At 36.2% G+C, this 24,112-nt stretch overlaps 2 protein-coding genes across 4 annotated transcripts; one reads left to right on the top strand and one right to left on the bottom strand.

Annotated features, from left to right (window-relative positions):
* Nucleotides 1-16,394: 16,394 nt before the first annotated feature.
* Nucleotides 16,395-19,636, top strand: LOC115954872 (26S proteasome non-ATPase regulatory subunit 2 homolog A-like). 3 transcript variants are annotated; one of them, XR_004083963.1, is made up of 6 exons: nt 16,395-16,728; nt 17,313-17,355; nt 17,863-17,928; nt 18,047-18,085; nt 18,655-18,708; nt 19,555-19,625. XR_004083963.1 is itself a non-coding variant. In XM_031072842.1 (5 exons), exons 1-4 carry the CDS (start codon nt 16,589-16,591, stop codon nt 18,083-18,085), a joined length of 288 nt encoding a protein of 95 aa, XP_030928702.1. In that variant the 5' UTR covers nt 16,395-16,588; the 3' UTR covers nt 19,555-19,636. The 3 variants fall into 3 exon arrangements, 2 of the variants coding, with proteins under 2 accessions (XP_030928702.1, XP_030928701.1); XM_031072842.1 differs by lacking the exon at nt 18,655-18,708 and having other exon boundaries at nt 19,555-19,636; XM_031072841.1 differs by lacking the exons at nt 18,655-18,708; nt 19,555-19,625 and adding an exon at nt 18,188-18,242 and having other exon boundaries at nt 18,047-18,081.
* Nucleotides 19,522-22,828, bottom strand: LOC115956863 (receptor-like protein kinase HSL1). Its single transcript, XM_031075137.1, has 3 exons — nt 22,824-22,828; nt 20,315-22,761; nt 19,522-20,005 (listed from the first exon to the last, which is right to left on the bottom strand). Exons 1-3 carry the CDS (start codon nt 22,826-22,828, stop codon nt 19,548-19,550), a joined length of 2,910 nt encoding a protein of 969 aa, XP_030930997.1. The 3' UTR covers nt 19,522-19,547.
* Between the last annotated feature and the right edge of the window lie 1,284 nt (nt 22,829-24,112).

The raw sequence follows: 24,112 nt of genomic DNA on the forward strand, positions 1-24,112 counted from the left end.
TACATGTCCATCCATAAAGCATAAGAAACCAACCAAAATATATACAACCTTAACATTCATCTAATATGGCACCAAAGTATATTCAAGGCAGCAACATATATAATCAAATCAAGATAGAAGCATAAGCATAAGGAAAGATCCAAGTAGCATGTGATTCATCCAAGCAGCATGTGATTCATCCAAGCTTTCACATTCATCTCTAACACAAAAACAAGATCATATCACAAATGCATGAACATTTCCAATGCATGACTTACCTTTTACTTACCTTGTAGCAACACAACACCTATGACATCAATGCATGGGCATGTGAATGAATGCCATGGTATCAAAGCAAGAAACAACATAAAAACCCTAATCTAAGCATGTGATAGCAAACGAGCATGTGAAGGAGGTAAACCCGAACCTATAGAGCCTAAAACATATAAAAATGAGACTAGACAGAACAAACATGTGAAGGCAGAGACAAAACAAACAGGCAAAAGAAATAGGATTTCTAGGCAACGACATCACACACGTTAGAACAGGTCTATGTGTGCATAATCAAGCTTGCGTACATAGGCAAGATTATGCGTACGCAAATCCTTGCCCAGAAAACCTAAAAACGCAGAAATAACGCAGAACTTTAAAATGAAAATCTAATAACCTAACATGCACGAAACATGAGAAGAACTAAAAAACTAACTTAAATAGACATACACAAACATGAACTATGCAAAAACGAAATTAAATTGTAGAAAGAAAAAGCAGAAAAGAAGAAGAAATAAAGAGAAAGGGTTAGACCCAATACCTTAAACAAAAGCTTTCCAAGCTTGATTTTAACCGTTCCTCTCAGTCAAGTCTATTCACAAACCAATAAGAAAGTGATTAGCAACGTTAAATTAAAAGAATTGGGGTTAGAAAAGGTCTCAATCAAATAAAATTGATTGGAGGGTGTTTCGTGAAAAACTCCCTTTTGATTCACTATTTTCTAATGAATCTTAGGTTTTTCCCATAAGATTTCTGCGTGTTTTGAAAATGTATCATGTAAGGCTTTTTATAGTTGAAAAATGGGGTTTGAAATGGTTCCCAGACAATGTGAGATTCATTCTAAATCTCAGCCATTATTGCAGAAAACTTACCTTTCTTATCCTTCTGAAACCCTAGTCGTGTAAGCAGGATTATGCTTGCGTACGCATGCTTTGGCCCGTGTACGCAGGCCGAGGGCTACTTTGGTTATTTTATTTTCAAAAATAGATTTTTACACAATTAAAAGGTTATATTCTCCATTTTAACACTTCTCAAGTTAATTTAATATCTGATTAGGCTCCAAACTAACCTTGGGCCTTAGAGTTCGAGCATCATTAGGGAATGGGGACCCGAGTCGTAAGGGGTATAAAATGTGGTGTCTACACCTGTGACTCTTTGCATAGGCAAAACCTATGAGAGGTCCAACCGTCCAACATTTTCAAATGGTTTAATTTGGGATGAATCCAAAACACCCATTAGGACTCTTTACTGTCTACTTTCAAATGGTGGTTTTCTACTTTCTATTCGTGTTCTTTAGGTGTGGAGGGACGACGACGACATAGTTTGTATTTTAATTTATGGTTTTTGTTATAAAAAAAAGAAAAGAAAATAATAATAAAATAAATATTATATATTAAATTAACAGTAGGAATGGATGGAATTTTAACGGAAGACTGAATTGAGGAGAACTGAAACTTAAAAGACTGAAATGACGGAATGTAAACTTAGAGGACTGAAATGAAAAATTGTGAAACTTAAAGGGTGAGTTTTGCATTTTGACAAAAAAAACACTCCTTATCTTAAGGACATAAATATACCCGGTTGATGGATTTTCGGTAGAAAAATTTCCTTATCTTAATCTTTTACTTTTTTCAATTTGAATGGCTGGACGCCTGGCCTGAATCAATCAATTCGATCGCAGCAGCCACCACCACAGCACCAACATGCCGGTTAGGCGGTCATTGAAGGTACCCATCCATCACAACTGGTCGCCTTCTCCATCTTTCTTCTTCTTCTTCTCCCATTGCATGCATTTCCTGCTCTTCTTTTTATTTTTTGTGTTGTCTGACTTAGCCCTTTCAAGTTTGAGAAGGTATTTGGTATCAAATGATACTATGTCAACTATATCAAAATCCAATAAGTGTGAGACATTTCAGTAAAAAATAACTACCCCACTAAGTATTAGTGGATAGTTATTTTTATACACATCTCTTATTTATTGGGTTTTGATATAGATGATGTCGTATATACAAAATGCTTTTCTTCGAGTTTCAACTCCATTTGCTTTATTTTGCGTTATTTTTAATGAGCCTTTGCGTGACTAGCTTTTTTTGAAATTGAATATTCATTTCATTCAAAGATAGGCAATATAACCAATACAAAGCTCAGGAAAGATAGAAAATTGCAAGGAAGAGTAACAAGACAGACCACAAACAAAGCAGACCACAAACTAATTCCCTTAGCTAAATCTATCTATACCAAGAAGATTAGCCGTAATATCTGGTGTTGTACTAGTCCAACTCTTCAACTCCCCAGCTCTCTTGGCCTGTTGAGCAAGTTCATGGGCTATCTTCTTGCCATTCCTATTTATGTGTCTAGCCTCTACCATCTTGAATTTGGACATTTCATGGATGATACCAGAAATGATGTGGCCAGTCATTCCCTTACACTCTTTGTCTTTTATTGCCTGGATAGTTTACAGAGAATCTCCTTCCAAAATGACATTTTTCAAGCCTAGTTCAAGGGCTAGGATAACACCTTTTCCCATGGCTAACACTTCTATTTCCTCTACTGCAAACTTCTTGGATAGGGGCATGCTTACAGCTGCAACAATCTGACTCTCCCAGTCCTAAATGACAACACCAACTCTAGAATGACCATCCTCAGCTGGGATTGCTCCATCCACATTTATAAGGAAAGTTCCTTCTGGTGGAGGCCTCCATTCTTTAATCTCCTTCTCTTTCCCTACTGCTGAAAGATTATTTGCAGTCTTAAAATCTTCCACCATTCTGATTGCTGTCCCCCACACCTAATCTGCTGTTGTTTTGCTAGCTTCAAAAACTAATTGGTTTCTGTGGTACCAAATCGCCAAGGCAACTCCAAAAAAAATTTCCAGGTCACATTGAGTTCCTTGGCTTATTATTGTGAGAGCCAGATTAGATATATCACAATTTCTCTCTAAATTTTTTCGTAGGCCATCACTCCACTTTGACCAAACTGCCTTGTCTAGCTCACACTTTTAGTATAGCATGTTCTATAGCTTCTTCTTCATTCTTGCAGATGGGGCATAGGACATCAAATTGGATTCCTCTTCTATTTAAATTCACCATGGTAGGGATTGCATTCATGCACAAACGCAAGCAAAAATATGGATTTTTTCTAGAATATTCAATTGCCATATCCTTTTCCATAGAGGGGCACGTACATCTCCCCTTAAAGTCTCACCCTGCATGTCTGAATCCAACATTTTCTTGGCGACATAATAAGTGCTCTTCACAAAAAAAAATTCATTTTTTATTACCCACCCAAATTATGGAGTCCTTCAGGAGGTGGTGGCTAATGGGGATATTAAGAATGGTTTCCACCTCAAAGGGTAAGAAGATTTCATCCAGCCTATCTCTTCTCCACCTTTTTGTGTCTTCATCTACGAGTGATGATACCATTGGAAAATCCCCAAAATCTTTTGGAGGAGATATGACCTTATAAGTCGTAGAAGTTGGTAGCCATTTATCATCCCAAATATGTATTAGTTTAACACTCCCCACTCTCCACCTAGTACCTTGCTTAAGTACCTCCAAGCTTTTATGAATACTTCTCCAAGCATAAGATGGGTTGCTTCCAATGCTAGCCCCAAGAACATCGCAGTTTGGAAAGTATTTTGCTTTATACAAACAGGCCATCAAGGATAATGGCTTTTCAAGCATCCGCCACCCCTGCTTTGCAAGCATAGCAAGGCTAAATGCTTGTAGATCTTTAAAACCCATGCCTCCTTCCCTTTTTGCTCTGCACATTTTTTACTAGCTTACCTAAGCAATCTTGGATTCTTGATGCTTTTGTCCCCACAAAAAAAATTCTCATCATTCCTTCAATGCCATCACAAAGACTCTTTGGAAGCAAAAAACACCCCATTGTATATGTTGGCACTGCCTGAGCCACAACTTTTATTAGTATTTCCCTACCTCCAATAGATAATAATTTCTCCTTCCACACCATTAGCTTCTTCCCATCCCTCTCCTTAATTTCATTAAAAACTTATTTATTGGATCTGCCAATCATGGAAGGCAGCCCTGAGTATTTCTTTGGCTGGGTATCCTGCATTGAGCCAAGAATATCCTTCACCTCTTTTCTTTTCTCCTCCTTTGTATTTCGGCTAAATAACACTGATGATTTATCTGTGTTAATCTTTTGTCCTAAAGCTTCTTCATACTTTTGAAGGATTCTTAGTAGTTCCCTGCTTTCTTGCCCACTTGCTTTGTAATATAGGATGCTATCATCAGCAAAAAGGAGATGGGTAACAGTTGGGCAGTTTCTGCAAATTGAGATTTTAGAGAGTCTTTTGTTTCTAGTTGCTTCCAAAATTAAACATGTAAAACCTTCTGAACAAAGGAGAAATAAGTATGGGGATATTGGGTCTCCTTGGCGTAGATCCCTTGTGGGGGTGATACAATCTTGGGCAACCCCATTAATAAGCATAGAGTAAGAATCTGTAGTTATGCAATTCATAATCAAGCTAATCCATTTTTCATTAAAGCCTATAATTCCCATGACTTTCTTTAAAAAACACCATTATACTCGGTCATAGGCTATACTCATGTCAAGCTTAACGGCCATATAGCTTTCTTTTCCTTCCTTCTTTTTAAGTAGTGCATAATTTCAAAAGCAACTAAGATATTATCTGTTATTAGGTGGCCAGGAACAAAAGCACTTTGGTTTTTTGAAATAATGGTGGAGATGATTGGTTTTAATCTATTCGCTAAGACTTTGGATATAATTTTGTAAGAGACATTGCAGAGACTTATAGGCCGGAATTCATTCATTTTGGCTGGGCTATTTGTTTTTGGTATGAGAGCCATGTTTGTTTGGTTTAGGGGTGCTACTGATGCATTTGAGTTTAGGACATTCAAAATAGTATTTGTAATATCATTGCCAATAATATCCCAATATTTTTGATAAAAAATTGCAGACATACCGTCAGGGCCCGGGGCTTTTGTTGGGTGCATAGTGTGGACAACTCCCTCTACAATTCCCTTATGAGCTGCTCATTCATCTCTGGGGTAACACTTCTTGGAACTAAATTGGCTACTTCCTCAATTCTAGTTGGGCAAGAGGTTGAGAACAATTCTTTAAAGTACTCTGTTCCTATGCTTGCTATGCCTCCCAAATCTTCACACCATTTCCCATCCTTGTCTCATAGACCTCTAATCTCTTTTTTCTTTCTTCTTTGCGATGCTTTGTGGTGGAAGTATTGGGTTTTTCTATTACCTTTTTGGTACCACTATACTCTTGATCTTTAGTGCCATCTAATTTCTTCCTCTTCCAGAAGCTCATTAATTTCTTTCCATAATTTTTCATTTATTTCTGCTCCTCTGTTGCCATCTTTGTCCTCTTGAACCAGAGCTTGGAGAGATTTCCTTTTCTCTTGGATTTTTCTAGGATAGTAACCAATATCAGTTCGGCTTCATCTAGATAAACTAGCTGCACACTCTTTTAGACCTTTAACCAACCTAGCCGTTGATTATGTACTCGAGAAATTTGTCCATGCTTCCTGGATAACTTCCTTACACTTCTCATATTTAGTCCATGCTGCTTCAAAGTGGAATCTTCTCTTCCTTTGAATTGGTGGGTGTTACTGGTCTGTCAATAAGATAGCACAAAGGTCAGAGGTTGGTTCCACATTATGAAATACTCTAGCATTTTGGTAATACTCTGCCTAATCTACCATAGCAAGAACTCTATCCAGCCTAAATTAAATTCATCCTTCACCTGGTCTTTAATTACACCATGTAAACTCTAGTCCTTCATACCCTATGTCTTGGAACCCACAAGTATCCATTGCCTCCCTAAAGCCTTCCATTTGTTGTTGGGCTCTATCCGGGCCTCCTGATTTCTCTGTTGCTGACACAATTTCATTGAAATCTCCCAAACACATCCATGGCATCTGGTACTGAGAGTTGAGATATCGGAGTAGACTCCAAGATTCCTTCCTCAAACTTATTTCCAGGTTTCCATAAAAGCCAGTCATCCTCCATTTGAATCCAGACTTAGGATCTATTACAATTGCATCAATGTGGGATCTTGAGAAGCTTTTGATTTCAACATCCAAGTCCCTAACATATAGGAGAGCCATTCCCCCACTTCTATCTTCACTTGGGATTATTAGACCATTTGGCAGACCAATTCTTTCCTTTACCTTCACCATTCTTGTAACACCTACTTTTGTCTCCATTAAAAAGACAATTTTGGGATTACATCGCTGCACTAGGTTGTGCAACGCTTAGATTAAAGAATTCATGGCTCTCAGCGGTGTTACTTAGCAGCCACCACCGTTGAATCAAGGGAAAAGGACTCACCTCCACAGGACCTTTTTTTTCTTGCCTCCATCTTCTCCATTCTCCTCTCCCAAAAGTCATTGCTTCGTTCCCACCATTCTTTCAATCGTGTCCATCTCTTCTTCGTTGTTTTGTTGTTGTCCTCTGGCCAATTTCTTCCATCTGCCCTTTTTTGCTTGGGCCTTTTCCTTTTCTTTGTTTGTTTCAACTCCTTCATTAGGCCCATTTTGTATTTTTATTGGGCTTGTCACCTCTTGGCACTCCTTTTGCTACTCGGCCTTTTTGGCCACTTGTGGGCCCCAATAGTTGCCATCTACAGACCTTTCATAGTCTTCAAAAACACTTGATTCCCTCCATCCTTCCTTTTCCTTCTATCATGGGTACCCACACTTTCTTGTTTATCAGTTACTTCTTTGTTTCTTTGGCTTTGAATTTGAATTTGAAAATTCTTCTTCAAGAAGTTTCTATCTTCATCAGCTATCACATCGGGCAGACTTACATCACCTTTTCTCTTTTCAGGAAGATTTCCCCCTTCTTGGTTTTGCCCCACCCCTTCTTGTCTCTGCCTATCTCCATCCTTGGTATTGCACTTTGCCTTCTTTCCTTCGAATCTTGGTGATCATTTGGCATTGCAAAAAATTTTGTTGGACCATTCTTCAAGCCGCCCCCTTTATTTCCTCCTTAGGCTCTTAGCCATTCTCCATATTGCTGGGATTCATCTGTATTATTCACCCCCGATTGACAGTGACAATCATCGTGTCTCAATATCCCACATAGAAAGCAGAATATGGGAAGCCTTTCATATCGGAAAAATATCTGATGTACCTCTCCCTTCTGACTAGCCACCACACCATACCACCTTAGCAGTTTGTTCAGAGAAATTTTAACCCGAATTCTCATGTATTTTGATTGGTCCAAAGACCATGACCTAGAATTTGCCATCACAAACTTTCCAACGCTATTCCCTATATCTTTTCCAGTTTTTTTTAGACATCATATCAAAAGGAAGACCCCATACCTGTAGCCAGAATAGAGAGTGGGTGAAGATGATGTTGTTTGCAATCATTCATCTTTTCCATCTTTGAAGTAGAAGGAGATTATTTTCAAAATTCCACGGCCATTTGATTCCACCCATTTCAGCTGATGCTCATTTGAAAACTTGAATTGGTAGATGTCGTTTCCAACCTTTACAATCCTTAGATCTAGGCCCACTTTCCATGCCAAGCGTAGTGTATTCTTCAATGCTTGCTGGTTTTGCTTTCTGTCTGTTAACAAACGCCCCATCAGACTAAGAGAGCATTCTTCCAATAGCTCAGATCTGCCTTCCCCCAAGACTGAGATCTAGACTTCTTCTTCCTTGGTTAACCGCATGTGCTTCATCCCTTATATTAGATCTTGTTCCATTTTGGCTTGAAAAACATCTATTGACCACCAGAATAGGTAGCGAAGACAAGCCTAAAGCTGGGCCAAGGAAGTAAAAACTCTAAGATTTCTAATTTGAGAGAGAAAAGTGCTTGAGTGACCTCGAGAGAATTAAATATTAAAGTGATATTTGAGGATTAAATATTAACATATTAATTGATATGGAATTATAATCTTAATAATTTATATGATTTTGATTCATAATTTATATATATAACAACAATACCCTTAAAAAGGGTTCGTTGAAATATATCAGTACCGAAATATTTTGTTCCAAAGACAAACCGAAATAGGTTCCGAAATGATATTCGTAACATTGGATTTATTGACATGAGACATAACCCCTCCCTAACTCCACCCCTGGTTTCTTAATAAAGGAATGGAAAGGAATGGGATGTAAGTAATCCTGTTTGGGAGCAACATGGAGAGAATGAAATGGAATCATTTTATGACAATATTACTATTAGACCCCTATTTTAAAATAAAAGGTTGAATATATAGGGGTATTTTGGGAGTTCTAGTAAAAAAATCATTAAATCTAATTTCATTCCCTCCCATTCCTCCCAATTTCGGGGGGAATGAAAATTTGAGGTTTTAAGGGAATAGAGAGGAATGAGTGTTCCCTCCTACCCATTCCATTCCCTCTCACTTAAACTCCCAAACAAGGAAATGGACTTTCCATTCCCTTCATTAAAACTCCCAAACAAGAGAAATGAAGAATATTCTAAAATTATTCTTTTTATTCCTTTCCATTCCATTCCATTCCCTCCTTACAAGCGGAGCCTAAGTGTCTTATGAATAGGAGCGGAGTTAGGGAGGGGCTTAGGGGCCATGACCCCCTTGAATTTTTAAAATTTCGAATAATAGTACTAGTAAAATCTTATATTATCTATAAATTTAAGATAAATATACCCACTGGCCCTCCTGGATTTTGAGAGGAAAAAAAAAGACACTACCAATTTTGTTGATTCTATCTTATTTGAGCCTTCTTAAATTTTTGAATTGATTCATTAAAGCACAAAAAATTAATGAAAAGAACAAAACAAAACATTTGGTTCATTCCTAAGCCCATAATACCTCCAAATTATACAGATAACAAAACCAAATTTAACAAATCCTCAAAATGAATAATATCTATTTTTTTTTAATTTTTTAAAAAATCCCTTACACAACTAAATTATCCAAACCCCCGAGTACTTAACAATTTACCTCTGCAACTCACCAGTTTGCTACGCCAAACTATTGCCTAAGCCTTAGCCAAACTCCGATCTAGGCGTAACGCCTCCACTTGATCAACATTTTTAGCTTCATCCAGATCAGTCATTAGAGTGTAGTGGACCAATGGTACTAATGTCTCTTTGGCTCTCTCTGTTTATAATGTTTGAGATTATAAGTTTTTTTTTTTGTGAATAGCTATGACTGTGGGTTTGGGTATATGTGAAACAAAAATAAATAAAAAAGACTAAACTATGTAATGTTTTGATAAGTGTGTACATTGTTGTACAACTTGCATTTTACGTGTTGAGTGTGTCACTGTTGTCTGTTTTGATAACAGTGATTTGTTATTTATTTTATTTTTATATTAAGTTCTTCTACCATTACAATTTTCATCACAATTTAATAAAGTTATCGAATATGAGTGGTGGACAATTAATTTAAGATAAACTCACTATTTTTTCTCTAATGCTCATAGTCGATCCATCAAAATTTTGAAAAAAATTATGGTAGACTAATTCACTTTCAATTTGTGTTAGTATTTTACGGGGAAACCATTCACAGTTGATGCATATTTTAAGAGAAAAATGTTCAAGATTTAGAAACTACTTTTTAATTCTTTATTTCAAATTCTGAAAAAAAGATATAAACATAAAGAAATAGATATTGCTTTTCTTAGAATTATGAAAGTTAATTTGTAAAATAAAGGTTTTTTTTTTGTGTGTGTGTGTGTGTGGGCCAATGAGCTATTTTAATTAAGAATTGTTGTTATATTTAGTTTGACTCCCCTTGGAAAAAAAATTTCTAGCTATGTCATTGTTTATGGATCAATGTGATCATTCCATCTAGGAGTGAGCAGAAGGTCACCGCTACCGATCCAACCAATCGACGCCGATCATCTCATACTGCCACTGCAACTAATCGATGGAGCTGATGTTGGTAATCAGAGCATAAAGGGAGTTTTGATGTCGGTGCATTGTAGTCACCGAAACAGCAAATCCGAAACCAAAACAAGCTAAACCAAACCAATACCTGTACATAGTTTTCTAGGTTTGGATACATTGTTGTTGTAGGGTCCCGATTGATGGCCCAAACCCAAAGTATATGGGATATCAGCCCAATGAGCCCAATACAATAAATTTGTAGAAAGTGGGTCAAAGAACTAGGCCTTAATGAATTGAACAACGACTAGTATGGAATTAAATGACAATCAGGCACTAATAAGATGTATTGATATCAATAGACTTTCAGTCCGAGGAGGCCGCAATTATATATATTAATCACAATTAAATCTAGAGACAATTTTGATTATTACAGTCTTCTCTTTCTTCTTTTTTCCTCCCCCCTCCTCTACGAAGAATTCTTCCCACTATATATCCTCATTCGGACCATCCTCATCCTACACCTGTTGATCATTTGAGTCTTTATTTGAGTACCTGTCCCATCAAACACCCTCTCTAGTTCTCTGTGGGTTGCGGTAGTCAAGGTAGTACTGTTTAGAGGTCTTCTCCACATAAATACGGCCAAAAAAGTAGTTGCAATGCATTTAATAAGGTGGTGGCAGCTTTCCCTTAGATATTTTTGGGTCTCCTTCTTCTCGTATATTCATTAGGCACATCCCTATCATTGAAGTTTTTTGGAAGGTCACTTTAATTGCTGGATTACATACTTTGAACCATATCCATCAAGTCCGAAGAGGAGCTACTCCGAGGAGAACCTTTCATTTGCTCCCTACTTATGAGACCTGGTCTGGGAATATCTAATAATTATTTGATCCTCCTTGGACCCATCCATATCCTTGGATAAAGCCCAAGGCCCAATATACGATCTTGGGCCCTTGCTTCTACAGTCGTTTTACCAGGTATTTATTTTAATTTTTTTAAAAGAAAACGCCATCGTATTGGGTGTTATTAAAAAAAAAAAAAAAAAGGTGTCGTTTTATGCTAAGTTTTCAGATTTCTACCCTAGTATAAATTCATTCTATTCTCCCATAACCCTTAACTCTCTCTCTCGCTCTCGCCTCTCGTCACTCACCACTCGCCTCTGAGTTCTCGCTGCTCGACTTGACTGGCCTTTGCAGCAAACGCTCACCGTTACAAACCACTGGTAGGTGTAACCCCCTCTCCTTTCGGCCTTTAAACTCTCTTTCACTCTTTGGTTCCAAAGTTCAAACTAATTTTATATTATTAATATGTACGAAATGGAAGATCAGCACTTGTTTGGACTATGGAGTGTTACATTGTTACTTTAGTCCATAGTTGCCCGCTCCCATTTTAGTCTTTAAGCAACTTACTTGCATAGTTGCATTGCATGAGTTAGCTAATTAGTGACTCAATGTGTCATAGTCTACTAAGTACTAACCTTTTTTTTTTCTTCAGCATTTTGATTTTCGAGGGAGATAGAGATTGAGAGAGTTCTTGCTTTCAATCCTTCACCGAGAAATAATCACTCACTATATTCAACGTTTTGAATTTAAATTTTTAATACTTAGTAACAACTGCTTTAAGTTTATATACATAAAATTAGCTTTTATTTTATATTTATATTGAGAATAATATAATGAATTCCTTTTTATTTTATGTTCTTATCATTGTATGTAAAAGAAAATTGTATAGGGATGTTAATATTCAATTTTACTTTGTTTTTGATTTTTTTTTTAAATTATTTTATTTAATTATTGAATTTGGGATGATGCTGGTTGTGAAAAAATAAATTTGATCTTGAGAAGAAACTTATTAATTGAATTCATAATGACTTTTCAGTGACATGAATTGTTGAGTAATGACTAATGACTATTAGTCTGTTATTGTTGCCTTGTTGTAACTAAACTGACTAGTTATTGCTATTATTGGATATGGTTGTAACCTTCATTGATTAAGAGTGAGCTATTTGATATTGTAGTTACTAGAAAAATTATAATTTGACATCGTTGTGGAAATTTTGTTTTTTTGTTGGTTGAATTTTCTTATTATTAGAAGGATGTTGATGCTCCACCTGGATCTGGTGCCCTTGGGGACCCTAACCCACCTCCTTTTGGTAATGCTAACCTTAACCCATCTAAATTTGCATCACCAATTGGACTTGGTGCATCACTTCCCCCACTACCACCTAAACAAGGTGGTAAGGACCTATCTATAGTATGACAACACTTTATTAAGTTGGTTGGTCTTAATTCTAAGAAGCCAAAGTCTAAATACAAGTATTGTAAAAATCAATATAATTGTCATGGTAAGACAAATGGTACTTTGGGCATGTTGCACCACATGGACGTGTGTAAGAAGTGGCATTTTTCTTGTGATGATAAGCAAAAAACTTTGTCTTTTCAAGCTAAGAGGAAAGGGGATTAGTTGCAAGCTACAGTGAAGAGAGGATGAGGTTGGTGTTGGCAAGGATGATCATTATTAATGAATTACCTTTTAAAGTTGTGGAGTGTCAAGGCTTTCAAGAATTTATGGAAACAGTTGATCCTGGGTTTCCTATTCCCCATCGCACTACTATTGCAAGGGCTTGTATGAAGATCTATTCTAGTGAGGTGGATATTTTGAGAAGGGCTTTGTTAGGCAACAAGTTTGTGTGACAACAGATACTTGGACCTCCATACAAAACTTGAACTACATGGTAGTCACCACACACTTCATTGATGGGGATTGGACTTACCAAAAGAAAATCTTGAACTTTTGTCCTATAACTAATCACAAAGGGGACACCATAGGTAGGGTGGTTGAGTTATGTTTGTTGAAGTGGGTTATAGACTGGTTGTTTACAATTACCACGGACAATGCTAGTTCTAATGATATGGTAATTGATTATGTGAAGAAGAAAACAAAAGAAAGAGATAGTACCATATTGGATGGTGAGCTCATGCATATATGTTGTACGCATATATGTTGTACGCATATCTTGAATTTAATAGTGCAAAGTGGGTTGAAATCCATCCATGAATCAATTGCCAAGGTTCGGAATGTGGTGCGATATGTGAGAGCCTCTTCTACAAGGTTTGAGAAGTTTCAAGAATGTGTTGAAAATGAGAAAATTATAGCAAAATGTTTGTTGTCCCTTGATGTGCCAACAAGGTGGAATTCGACTTATTTCATGTTAGATTGTGCTTTGAAATTTGTGAAAGCATTTGATAGGTTAAAAAAGGGGGATGGACATTGCTAACTTTATTTTTGTGAAGCTGATGGAAATGGGAAAAAGCCTATTGGTCCTCTTAACTATCTTGACTGGAAAAATGTCAAGACCTTTGTGAAATTTCTTGGCATATTTTATGAGGCAAAACTTAGATTTTTTGGGTCCTTGTTTGTCACTTCTAATACATACTTCCATGAGCTAATTAGCATTAAAGATCAATTGCAGCAGTTGTGTGGTGTTAATAAGGATCCTCTTTTGAGGAGTATGGCGGGAGAGATGAAAAAAAAAATTATATGATAAGTATTGGGGAAGTATAGATAATATCAATGATGCTTTTTGTTGCTGTTATTCTTAACCTAAGGTATAGATTGAAGTATTTCAAGTTTTGGTTCAGGGAATGGTATGGGAAGGACAAGAGGGATGCGATGAGCTCTAGGGTTTGGGATGTGTTGACGAAGTTGTATATAGAGAGAATGGGTCAAAATGGAGTCTTGAGTTCTAGTGGTAGTGGTAATAGTGCTTCATTACCTAGGGACTCCGGGCCAAGTGTTGGTAATGCTTCATTGTCTGGTCGCATTAAAAGCTATAATACTGGGTTTATGTAAAACTTGGCGAATGAGGACAATGTGGAATGCAAATCTAAGTTGGATAGGTATTTGTTGGAATCTTCTGAGGACCCTGATGTGGAAGCTTTTGACATTTTAATGTGGTGGAAAATGAGTTCTTCTAGATATCGAGTCCTTTTAGAAATTGCTCGTGATGTGTTGGCTATTCCTATCTCTACAGTTGCATCCGAGTTTGCTTTTAGTACGAGGGAGTGTGTTTTGGATTCGTTACGTAGTTTATTATCTCCTAACACAATTGAAGCCTTTATTTGTACCCAGAATTGGTTAAAGGATGCGAAGAAAAAAAGACCAATAATGCTTCGGGAGTGCATGGATAATGTGGAGGATATGGAGAGTTTTGAGATTGACATCGATAAAAATATATATATGTCCATTTTGTTCATTGTATACATCAAATGTTTATTTATTTGCTTAATGCTTAAGAATTATTTTGTTTTGAATGAGATTGTAGAAATTGCATCAGTTTGCCCAATGCCTATGGAGGAGGATCCAAGCACCGTTGTATTGGATGATGATGAGTGATGTGCTGCTCTTTGCTTGGAGTTAGTATTATGTAATTATACTTGCTATTATCATTCGTTTGTGCTAATTATAAATATTTTATTGTTTATAAACGTTTTATTGTTATTAACACATGTTTATTTTGTTTTGTTTAGTATTTTGTAGGAGTTCTAGAATGATGCATAGTGCACAAATTTATTGGAGAAATGGACTTACTGGAATTAGCATTATTTTGCCTATATGCTAATTATATTTGTACATGTTATTGGTAGTGGACTTTTCACTAATGGTAGTTATTTAGTTACTCATGGGTGGGATTATCACTGGGAATACAAGCAATTAGCATTCTTTTGCCTTAATGCTAATTTAATTTGTATATCTTAATTTTGGCATTTGTGGACAATGACAAATAATTTTGTAATACGTTATTAAGTGGATACATTAACACTTATTGTTATTGACACTAATACACACAGTGACACTGATGATATTATATGCTACATGATAGTGTTTTGGGAGTTGAACTCTTATTAAGGTAATTTCAAAACATTTTTGCATGGTGAATGAAATGAGAAATTTGGGTAGTTTGTTAATGTGTGAATAGGTTGGACAAGTTTATGATGAAATGATTAAATTTGGACAGATTGTTTATGTGTGAATGAAATGATGAAATTTTGGACAAATTGTTTATGTGTGAATGAAATGATGAAATTTGGACAAATTGTTTATGTGTAAACAGATTTGAACAGGTTGAACAGATTTTTGAATAGATTAAACAGATTTTATGTGTGAACAAGTTGAACAGATTTTTTTATAAAGTTTATGCATGAAACTTGAACAGATTTTGTTGTTGTTTTTTGAACAGATTGAATAGAATTTTTTTTATGAAGTTTATACGTGAAATTTGAACAGATATTTTTATGAAGTTTATGTGTGAAATTTGAATAGATTTATGAAGTTTATGAAATTTGGACTTTTTTTTGGAATAGGCTGATGTGTTGAACAAGTTTGTGTGAACTGTAAATAGTTTGTCAAGTAAGCATTTTGCTTGAAATCTTAAACGTATTGTGTATTGGGCTTGAAAGCCTAATTTTTTTAATTAAAAAAAAATTTAATGTTTCAAACCGACCAAACCGATTAAACTGACCGCAAGAAACCACATCGCTATAGGTCGGGAAACCGACCCTAAGCGGTATGCATCAATTTTAATTATGAGAAAATCGACCTCTATCGGTTTGGTGATAAATTTGGGAAAAAATTGAGCCAACTGAACTACGCACACCCATAATTTCATCCACTTTTGATAGAGATGTTTTTGTTAAGTGTCCCAATAGGACATTGTTTTAGCATTTTTCAATTTCTTTTAAAAAAAAGAAACCAAAATGATGCAGTATTAAAGTCTAAAATTTGACTAGAAGACCATATTGAATAAAAGCAAAAGTTAAATAATAAAAAATACTAAATTAAAGTGGTAGAATTAGAACTACTGCGCATCTTTGACACGATGGTTACTTCATAAGTATAAGTAATAGTACTTGTGGAGTGTAGGGGCAATAGTTAGGGTTCAAATTCCAAAAGGGAGCTTCACACATATATACACTTAAATTAGATTATTCTAAAGTAAAATTATAATTTGTATAAAACAAAAATAAAAAAAATTCGCAGAATTAGACAAAAAGACTACATTAAATAAAAGTGAAAGTCAAATAAAAAAAATTACTAAATTGAATTTTGTGCAAATTTAATAGTTAAAAAAAAAAAAAAAAAAAAACCAATTGAGTGAGGGCCTGAATTTTGTCCCTGTAGCCTTTCCCAGGTGAAAAAAGAAAAAGAGCGAAACAGTATCTGGGCCTTAGGTTTGGGCCCATGCGTATCAATGTTGCGAGTTATCATGGGTTTGGTTCCTATCTGTAAAATCTACCCGTTTGGTACGTGTGTTTTCTTCTAGAGTTTTGGAAATATGGCAAAAAGAAAACTCAATTCTAGAGAAGCAAACACAGTATTTTGAATTTTCAAACCCTATGAAGTAATTTTAGCTTTAGTTACCTTAGCTAAGCCATGCACTAATGCTTCATTCAGAGTTCGTTGTTGCTGTTGTTGTTCTTTGTTTTATACTCATACTCATACTCATAGCAAATGAATCAAAGTAGTCACTTTGATTGTGTGCTTGCATTGCAGTCTGAGGATTTGGCATTGAAGCATCAATTGGAGTTGTATGTGGAAAGGATTCAGAATTATTGCCCTGTGGTACAGAGGAATGCGCTTCAGAGCTTGGGGTAACCATAACTAATATCCCTATTTACTTCACTCATTCACTAATTTGCAATCAGATAGTCATGAACTTATTTAGGGTTAGGGTTTAAAGTTAGGGACTGTGTTGGATGAAAACTTTTTGGGGATTATAGATTAACTTTGAAAACATTTAAAATTTTGTTATTGTAGGCACGAAATTCGAACTCATAGCAAATGAATCAAAGTAAATTTTGATATTTACTTCACTCATCCACTAAAACTTTGATATTTTAGTTTTAGTATATTCTCTTTGGCGTTTCCTTCCTTCGATGTCCTTTTTTCTGACAATTATTTTGTTTTTCGGGTCAATTCTTTTAGGAGAGTTTAAAATATAAATTGCTGGGTTCAAAGATGATATTGGTTCATGGGGTCATGAATATGTGAGGTGAGCATCATCTGATTAAAAAAATTGTGGTCAGCATTGGGGTTTTAGTTGAAATATAGTTAGATATTGTCCATTTTTTTGTATGGTTAGGTTTTAAATATTTTTTTTTTGTTAGTAGTGATTTAAGTTCAATCTGTATAAATGAATGTTATCCTCACTAGTGAATGTGTTGTTTGTAATCAGGAACTTAGCTGGAGAAATTCCACAAGAGTATGTTGAGCGAATGGTTAGAAATCAATCTTATTAATGCTATGAAATTCATAAATCTTCTATTTGAATTAGTGAACAAAGGCTCTCTATGCATTTGCATTTACATCTTAAAGCATTAAAATTTGATTTCGCATGTCTTGAAGAACATATTAAAGTGAAGCTTTGTATTATGATATCGTATACTACAATATGCATACTTCCATGAATTTGATGGTAATTATGGGGCATGGTTTTGTAGCAGGGTTAATGTATTATATACATGCATACATGTGTACGCTCACATGTACAATATATTAGTAGTGGAATATGCTCCTTCAGAAAAAAGCAGTGGAACATGCATGGATAAAGATTTTCCCAGAATCTGTGTCCTTTGGTGTTCCATATCTGTTAGTTTGGAACTTATTCTTTTAATCTTTGTTGTTCCATCAATAAAAGATTTTGTCAAGAATTTGTTGTTCTTTGGTGTCCCATATCTGATTCTAAACTTTAGTTATTTTTGATTTCGTTGCATTTACCATAACAGAGTGAAGATGAAGAAATTGATGATCTTATGAAGCTTGTTGAACAAGTAGTTGCTTTTCACATGAAGGTATGATTCAGGAACATGTTACAATATGACTATAGGTGATAGGGTTTTATTATTATTGTTATTATTATGTTTAATTTTTAAATCAGTTTGTTTCTAATCAATTTTTATTGCACTGCAGCACAATACTGAACATGAAGCTGTTGATCTCTTAATGTAGGTAATGAGAAGTATTTGCTCATAGATCTTCTTTGTTGTGTCTACCCACTCCTTTTTGGGTGTTTGGCCAACATTTAGATATGTAACATCTGACTAATGCAAGGCTGAAAACCTCAATCTTATAATCGAGCATGTTGACAGTACGAATTTTGAAAGGACATGTCTCTATCTTACTAGTTCAGAAAGTTAAGTGAGATTATACCATAATTCTGGAGATTGTTATTCAATGGATTTATTATTTAATACTTTAGAACCCCAAATTAAAAAGAAGAAGAATTAATAGTATTTCCTTCCCCTGTTAGCATGGGGTGGGGGTGGGGTGTGGTCATTGTTAGACTCATCGGGTGAGTGTGCTGCTTACCAATAAAAAAGAAAAAGAACATGCTTCATTGTCAGTTCTGCTTAGGTAATTTGTTGCTTTGTTTTGGAACCTACTAGTTTTGGTTGAAGACACTTGCCATCGAACTAAGGCCCCATAAAATTGTTTACTAGACTATTACAATTTTACTTATCTGTCATATATGTTCAATAAATGACAATCTTTGTCCTCTTGTCCAAATGTGCTTTCAGATTACACTATTTCCAGATATGATGCTGGTTTGTAATTTGTAAAGACATATCCTGGTTTGTAATTTTTGAAGAATTCAAATATTGTTTTTATAGCCAGTCCTTTCTTTACTATAAAATTGTGAACAGTGTGTGTTTGCATGCTGGTGTGCCTGTACTTAGTGAAGAGCAGCATGGTGAATTATGTTTCTTATTGATTGAAGAATTTTGCAGCTATAGTGCTACACAATATTAGCAAATCTTATTAGATACTGGTCAACATATATGAATTGATCCATAAAATTTCTTATGATATAGTTCTTATAGTTCAAAGTATTTGTTGGCAGTATGTGATGAAAATAGATCTTGTGATGATCTGCTAAGGAAGAAGCAATTCTGTTACATCCTTTGTTGACATGTATCCTGAATTTACATGGTTTTGATATTCTTATAGTTTACATTGTTCATGGACTTGTTTATCTAGATGAATTTCTCCTTTAAGAGCATTTTGTATTCTTTATGAAACAAACTATTTTGCATGATCTGCATTGTTGCTAGGATATATAGCAGAGAATGTCCTCATTTTTAAGGCAACCCTATCCATGTTGTTGTGACAGTTTCCTCTTAAGAGTATTTTGTATTCTTAATGCTTAGTTATGTTTTAAGGGTCTATCCACAGCTTCTATAGGAATCACGGTTTATTTGTTGGGACAATTTATCAAATGATTGAAATGCAAAAAGAAGGAACCTGAGTTATGAATTCAATTGAACATGAAATTCTAAAGACCCAATACAAAAGTCATTTTCTGTACATTATTCCATTAAAATCTAACAATTCCTGTAATCACTGATTTTAGGTGATATGCTCACTCTTTTTTTTTTGTTGTTTTTACTTTTACTAATGTATTTTTCTCCTCTCAAAAGGTGTGGCAGGTACGGGAGATCAACACTGCTTCATCAGAGGCCTCTCCATGGTAATCGGGGGAGAACTTTCCTGCTTGATCAGACGCCTCTCCCTGGTAATAAGGGGAGCCTGTCCCATCCCTGTAAACTCTGTTGGACTTTTTATCTGCGCTTACTCCCTGCAGCAATCTAACCACTTTTCGCATTGCAGGGCGGCTAATAGGAAGTAAGCCAGTGCAAAGAAGGCCAATGTCAAGAATTTTGCTGATCACTTCTTTGTACTTGGATTCAAGTTTAGGGTCAATTACATGGTCGATTCCTTTCTGGTTCAAGGTGGTGGACACCCACTTTATGAAGCCTTCATCCCCAAACTCAGGATCAATTGGGAGTCTACCTGTGACCAACTCCAAAATGACCACTCCAAAGCTATAGATATCGCTCTTTTCATTCACATGACGTGTTTGAACATATTCTGCACCAGGTTCAAATCGAAGCAGAATGAATTAGAAATAAGTGGATGAGAACCATTTAAGTAGGAATACTGCAGACTGTTCAGTTTAAACCAATAATTTTCACTAACATCGCCTAGTTAAACAAACTAAATAGCTTATGGTATGTATAAATGGGTTATATGATCAAACAAAATAAGTTATATCACAATATGAACCCAATAATCCTGAAATTCAATAAATGATACGAACACTTATTGAACTCGGGGGCAATGTAACCGGACAGCATAGCAAATTAAATCAGTGAGTGATCATGTAATAATGTAACAAACCTGGAGCAATGTAACCTGGGGAGCCTGCAATCACAGACATGGATACCCCCCTTGGGCCAGCTACTGCAACAACTTTAGCAACTCCAAAATCTGCAACTTTAGCCCCAAACTCTCCATCTATCAATATATTGTTTGATTTCACATCCCTATGAATAATAGGTGGTACACAATCATGATGCAGATAAGAAAGCCCTTGAGCTACATCCAGAGCAATCTGATACCTTTTCGGCCAATCCAACAAGCCTCTCCTGCTACGATGCAACAAATCTCCCAAGCTCCCATTAGGCATGTATTCATAAACCAGAAGTTTGCAATCCAAATAGTCATAACAACACCATAACCTCATAATATTCCTGTGCCGAATCTTTCCCAATGTTTCAACTTCAGCTTCAAACCCATACTTCTCTGAATTTTCACCGCCACCTCTGAATAGTTTCTTTACTGCCACCGTCTCACCTTTACTAAGCACAGCCTTATAAACTTTTCCGGAAGCTCCCCTACCGATCACATTATTTTCATCAATACAATCCATAATTTCAGACAGACTAAAGCCAAGCTTATGGAACTCCTTCCATGGCGACATAGCAATTTCTACAGCAATTTCTTTCTTGTTCTTCTTTACAGCTCGGTACTTCCAACAAAACAATACAATCCCAACAATAAGAACAATGCCCGCAGGCACAAAGATCTTTAGAAGAATCCAAAAATTCCCATGTTTCTTACTTCCACCTACCCTAGGACAAAGATCAGGAAGGTCACCACACAAGCCCGGATTGCCCACAAAGCTATTCCTATAATTCCTATTTGCATAGAGAGGAGGGAGGTCGCCGGACAACCTATTATTCGATAAATTCAGAAAATTGAGCTTCAAATTTTGCAATTCAGGTGGGATTATCCCGGAAAAATTATTTCCGGAAAGATCAAGATAATTAAGCACCAGCAGGCTCCCAATTTCATCTGGGATCTCACCAGAGAACCTATTGTTTGCCAAATTAAGCTCAATGAGCTTCTTCCAACCTTGAATTCCCACAGGAATATCGCCAGAAAGCTCATTATCATTAAGATCAAGCGTAACCAATTCACTCAACTTCACCAAAGTCCTTGGAATCGTACCCGAAATATTGTTGTGCGTCAACCGAACCCGGTATAAACTCTGGCATTTTCCAAGACTCTCTGGAATCTCTCCCGAAAATGAATTGTTAAACAAAATAAGGTCTGTTACGGCACCATTTTCGCACAAATGGCTTGGAATCCCACCTGAGAATCCATTGGAGGAAACGTCAAGGATCTGCAACGACGAGTTCTTGCCGAGTTCACTTGGTAGTGAGCCAGTGAGTCTGTTGTTGAAGAGTGTCAGTTCGTACAGGTTTGTAGATTGAGTTATGTTAGTGGGTAGAGACCCTTCGAACCGGTTCTCGGAGAGCTTCAGTGACTCTAGTTGTAACCCGCACAACTCATCCGGGATCGTCCCGATCAACTCGTTCTTCGAAACGTCGAATCTCAACAACTTTGTCAAGTTCGACAACCCCGAAGGTAACTCACCGGAAAGCGCGTTCTGGTACAGCTCGATTTGGAGAATGCTTTTCAACTCGGTCAATGAGTTGGGGATTGAGCCGGTGAGTTTGTTATAGGAAAGCTCGAGGTTCTGCAGGCGAGTCAACCGGCTGAGACTGTCCGGAATCGAACCTTTGAGATTACACCCACTGAGATAAAGTACCTCGAGACTCGTCAGGTTGCCGAGTTGACTCGGTATGTGACTCGGCGAGAACGAGTTGTAAGCGAGTCCAAGCTCTTTCAGCCTGGAAATGTTCCCCAATGAAATGGGTATCGACCCGTTTAGAAAATTGTTAACCAGGTTTAGCGTTTCGAGTCGGCGAAACTCTCCGAAACTCGCAGGAATCTCGCCCGAAAAGTTGTTACCAGAAAGGTCTAAAACCCTGAGATTTGGGATTCGAGAGAGAGCTCCCGGGATGGGACCCTCTATGAAGTTCTGGGACAGGTTGAGGAGCTTGAGATTTTGACATGTGGAGATGCCAACGGGGAGGGAAGAGTTGATAAAGTTGTTGGAGAGAGTGAGGTTGGAAAGAGAAGGAAGGCGGCAAAAGAAGGTGGAAAAAGGGCCCTCGAGTTGGAAGTTGGAGAGGTCGACTGAGATGACCCGGCGAGTCGACGTGTCGCACTTAAGGCCTGTCCAGTTGCAAGGGGTGTCATCTTGGTCGTTCCATGAAGCGAGGGAACGACTCGGGTCAGTGAGGCTGTGCTTGACTTGCTGAAGAAGAAGGCCCTCTAGGTTCAAAGATTGAGTGAGGTGGGGAGATGTGAAAAAGAATAGGAGGAAGAGTAATTGAAATATTGCTTGCTTGCTTGTGGCTGTGGGACTGGCGGAGAGGTTTGAAGTTTTGAATTGGTGGTTGAGTAGTGGGAGAAAACATAGAAGGGAGGCCCTCCTTTTATAGTTTTTTGATGACCAACAAATAAATATTTTAAAATTTTTCATTCAACAACATACGTCATTAACGTTGAATAAAAACCCGCGAGAGTTGCAAAAGTAAACGTTATTCCAATGCTTTGGAATCCCTATCTATCTACTTCTACTTTCTTTCTTTTTTGTAAAAAGGAGTTTCATTAAAAGACTAAGGAGAAACCAAAAAATCAGGACAAAGCTTGTTTACAACCATCCCTGACAATCAGCTAAAACAAGAGGCATCAAGTCCACAGGCGGACTCTTTCTAAAAAAGGCGGACAAAAAAAGGAATTAAAATCTAAACATTAACAGCTAACTAAGTAAGCTAATCTATCCGCACATCTACTTCTACTTTCTACTTATATAAAATTCGTTTAAAGTACAAAGTACAGTAACTGGGTTTGGTGAGCAATCGGTTAAGTGGGAGCAGAAGTGAGAAGCCTTTTCTCTGATATTAGTAACTTATTAATCAGAAGAAAAGTCCGCCTAAAAGACTAAAACAGTAACTTATAGCTTAATTGACATTTTCATCGTCTGAGAGCTTATGGAAAAGAGTTCAAGTTCTAATATTAGTAACTTATTAATCAGAAGAAAAGTCCGCCTAAAAGACTAATACAGTAACTTATGGCTTAATTGACATTTTCATCGTCCGAGAGCTTATGGGAAAAGAGTTCAAGTTATAATATTAGTAACTTATTAAGGTATAAGTTATTAGTTCAAAATTCACCACAATTGAAAATAAAGATATTTTTGAAATGTTATAATTTTTTGTTTGTCACAATATTTTCACAATTATTAAACTAATCGCAACTATAACTAAAAATAAAAGTATTGTGAAAATGTTGTAACATTTTATTATGTTTCTAAACTTATTTTTTGATTTAGTTAATTTTGGTGTGCCAAATTTTATTGTTTCACACATTTTTCTTGAGCTGGCTTTTGTTTATTATTATTTTTACACACCTTTTTCAAGCTTTTTTAAAAAAAGTTTTACATACAAAAAAAAATTGGGGAAAAGGCCGTTTCTTTTTTCTCCCCTTTATACTTAGGTAGTTTTTAATTGTCTTAACTTTAAAATCAAGCAATCTCCCCCTTTATATTTTAGAAATCAGCAAATGCTCATTAGGATTATTCTCTCAATTAAACTGTAACAAAATCTTATAATTCCTATAATATTCCTTTGTGTTATGTCAAAATACCCCCACTAAATTTTAATATTTCAAAAAGTATTCACATATTTTGAGTTTATTGTGATGGTAGTCATGCTTGGAAAGTTGAGATATTGGTGATATAGGGCATTCTATTTTGTAACCGAGAGAATACTAATTTGCTAG

The sequence above is a fragment of the Quercus lobata genome, chromosome 8, assembly GCF_001633185.2.
Source record: "Quercus lobata isolate SW786 chromosome 8, ValleyOak3.0 Primary Assembly, whole genome shotgun sequence".
Lineage (NCBI taxonomy): Eukaryota > Viridiplantae > Streptophyta > Magnoliopsida > Fagales > Fagaceae > Quercus > Quercus lobata.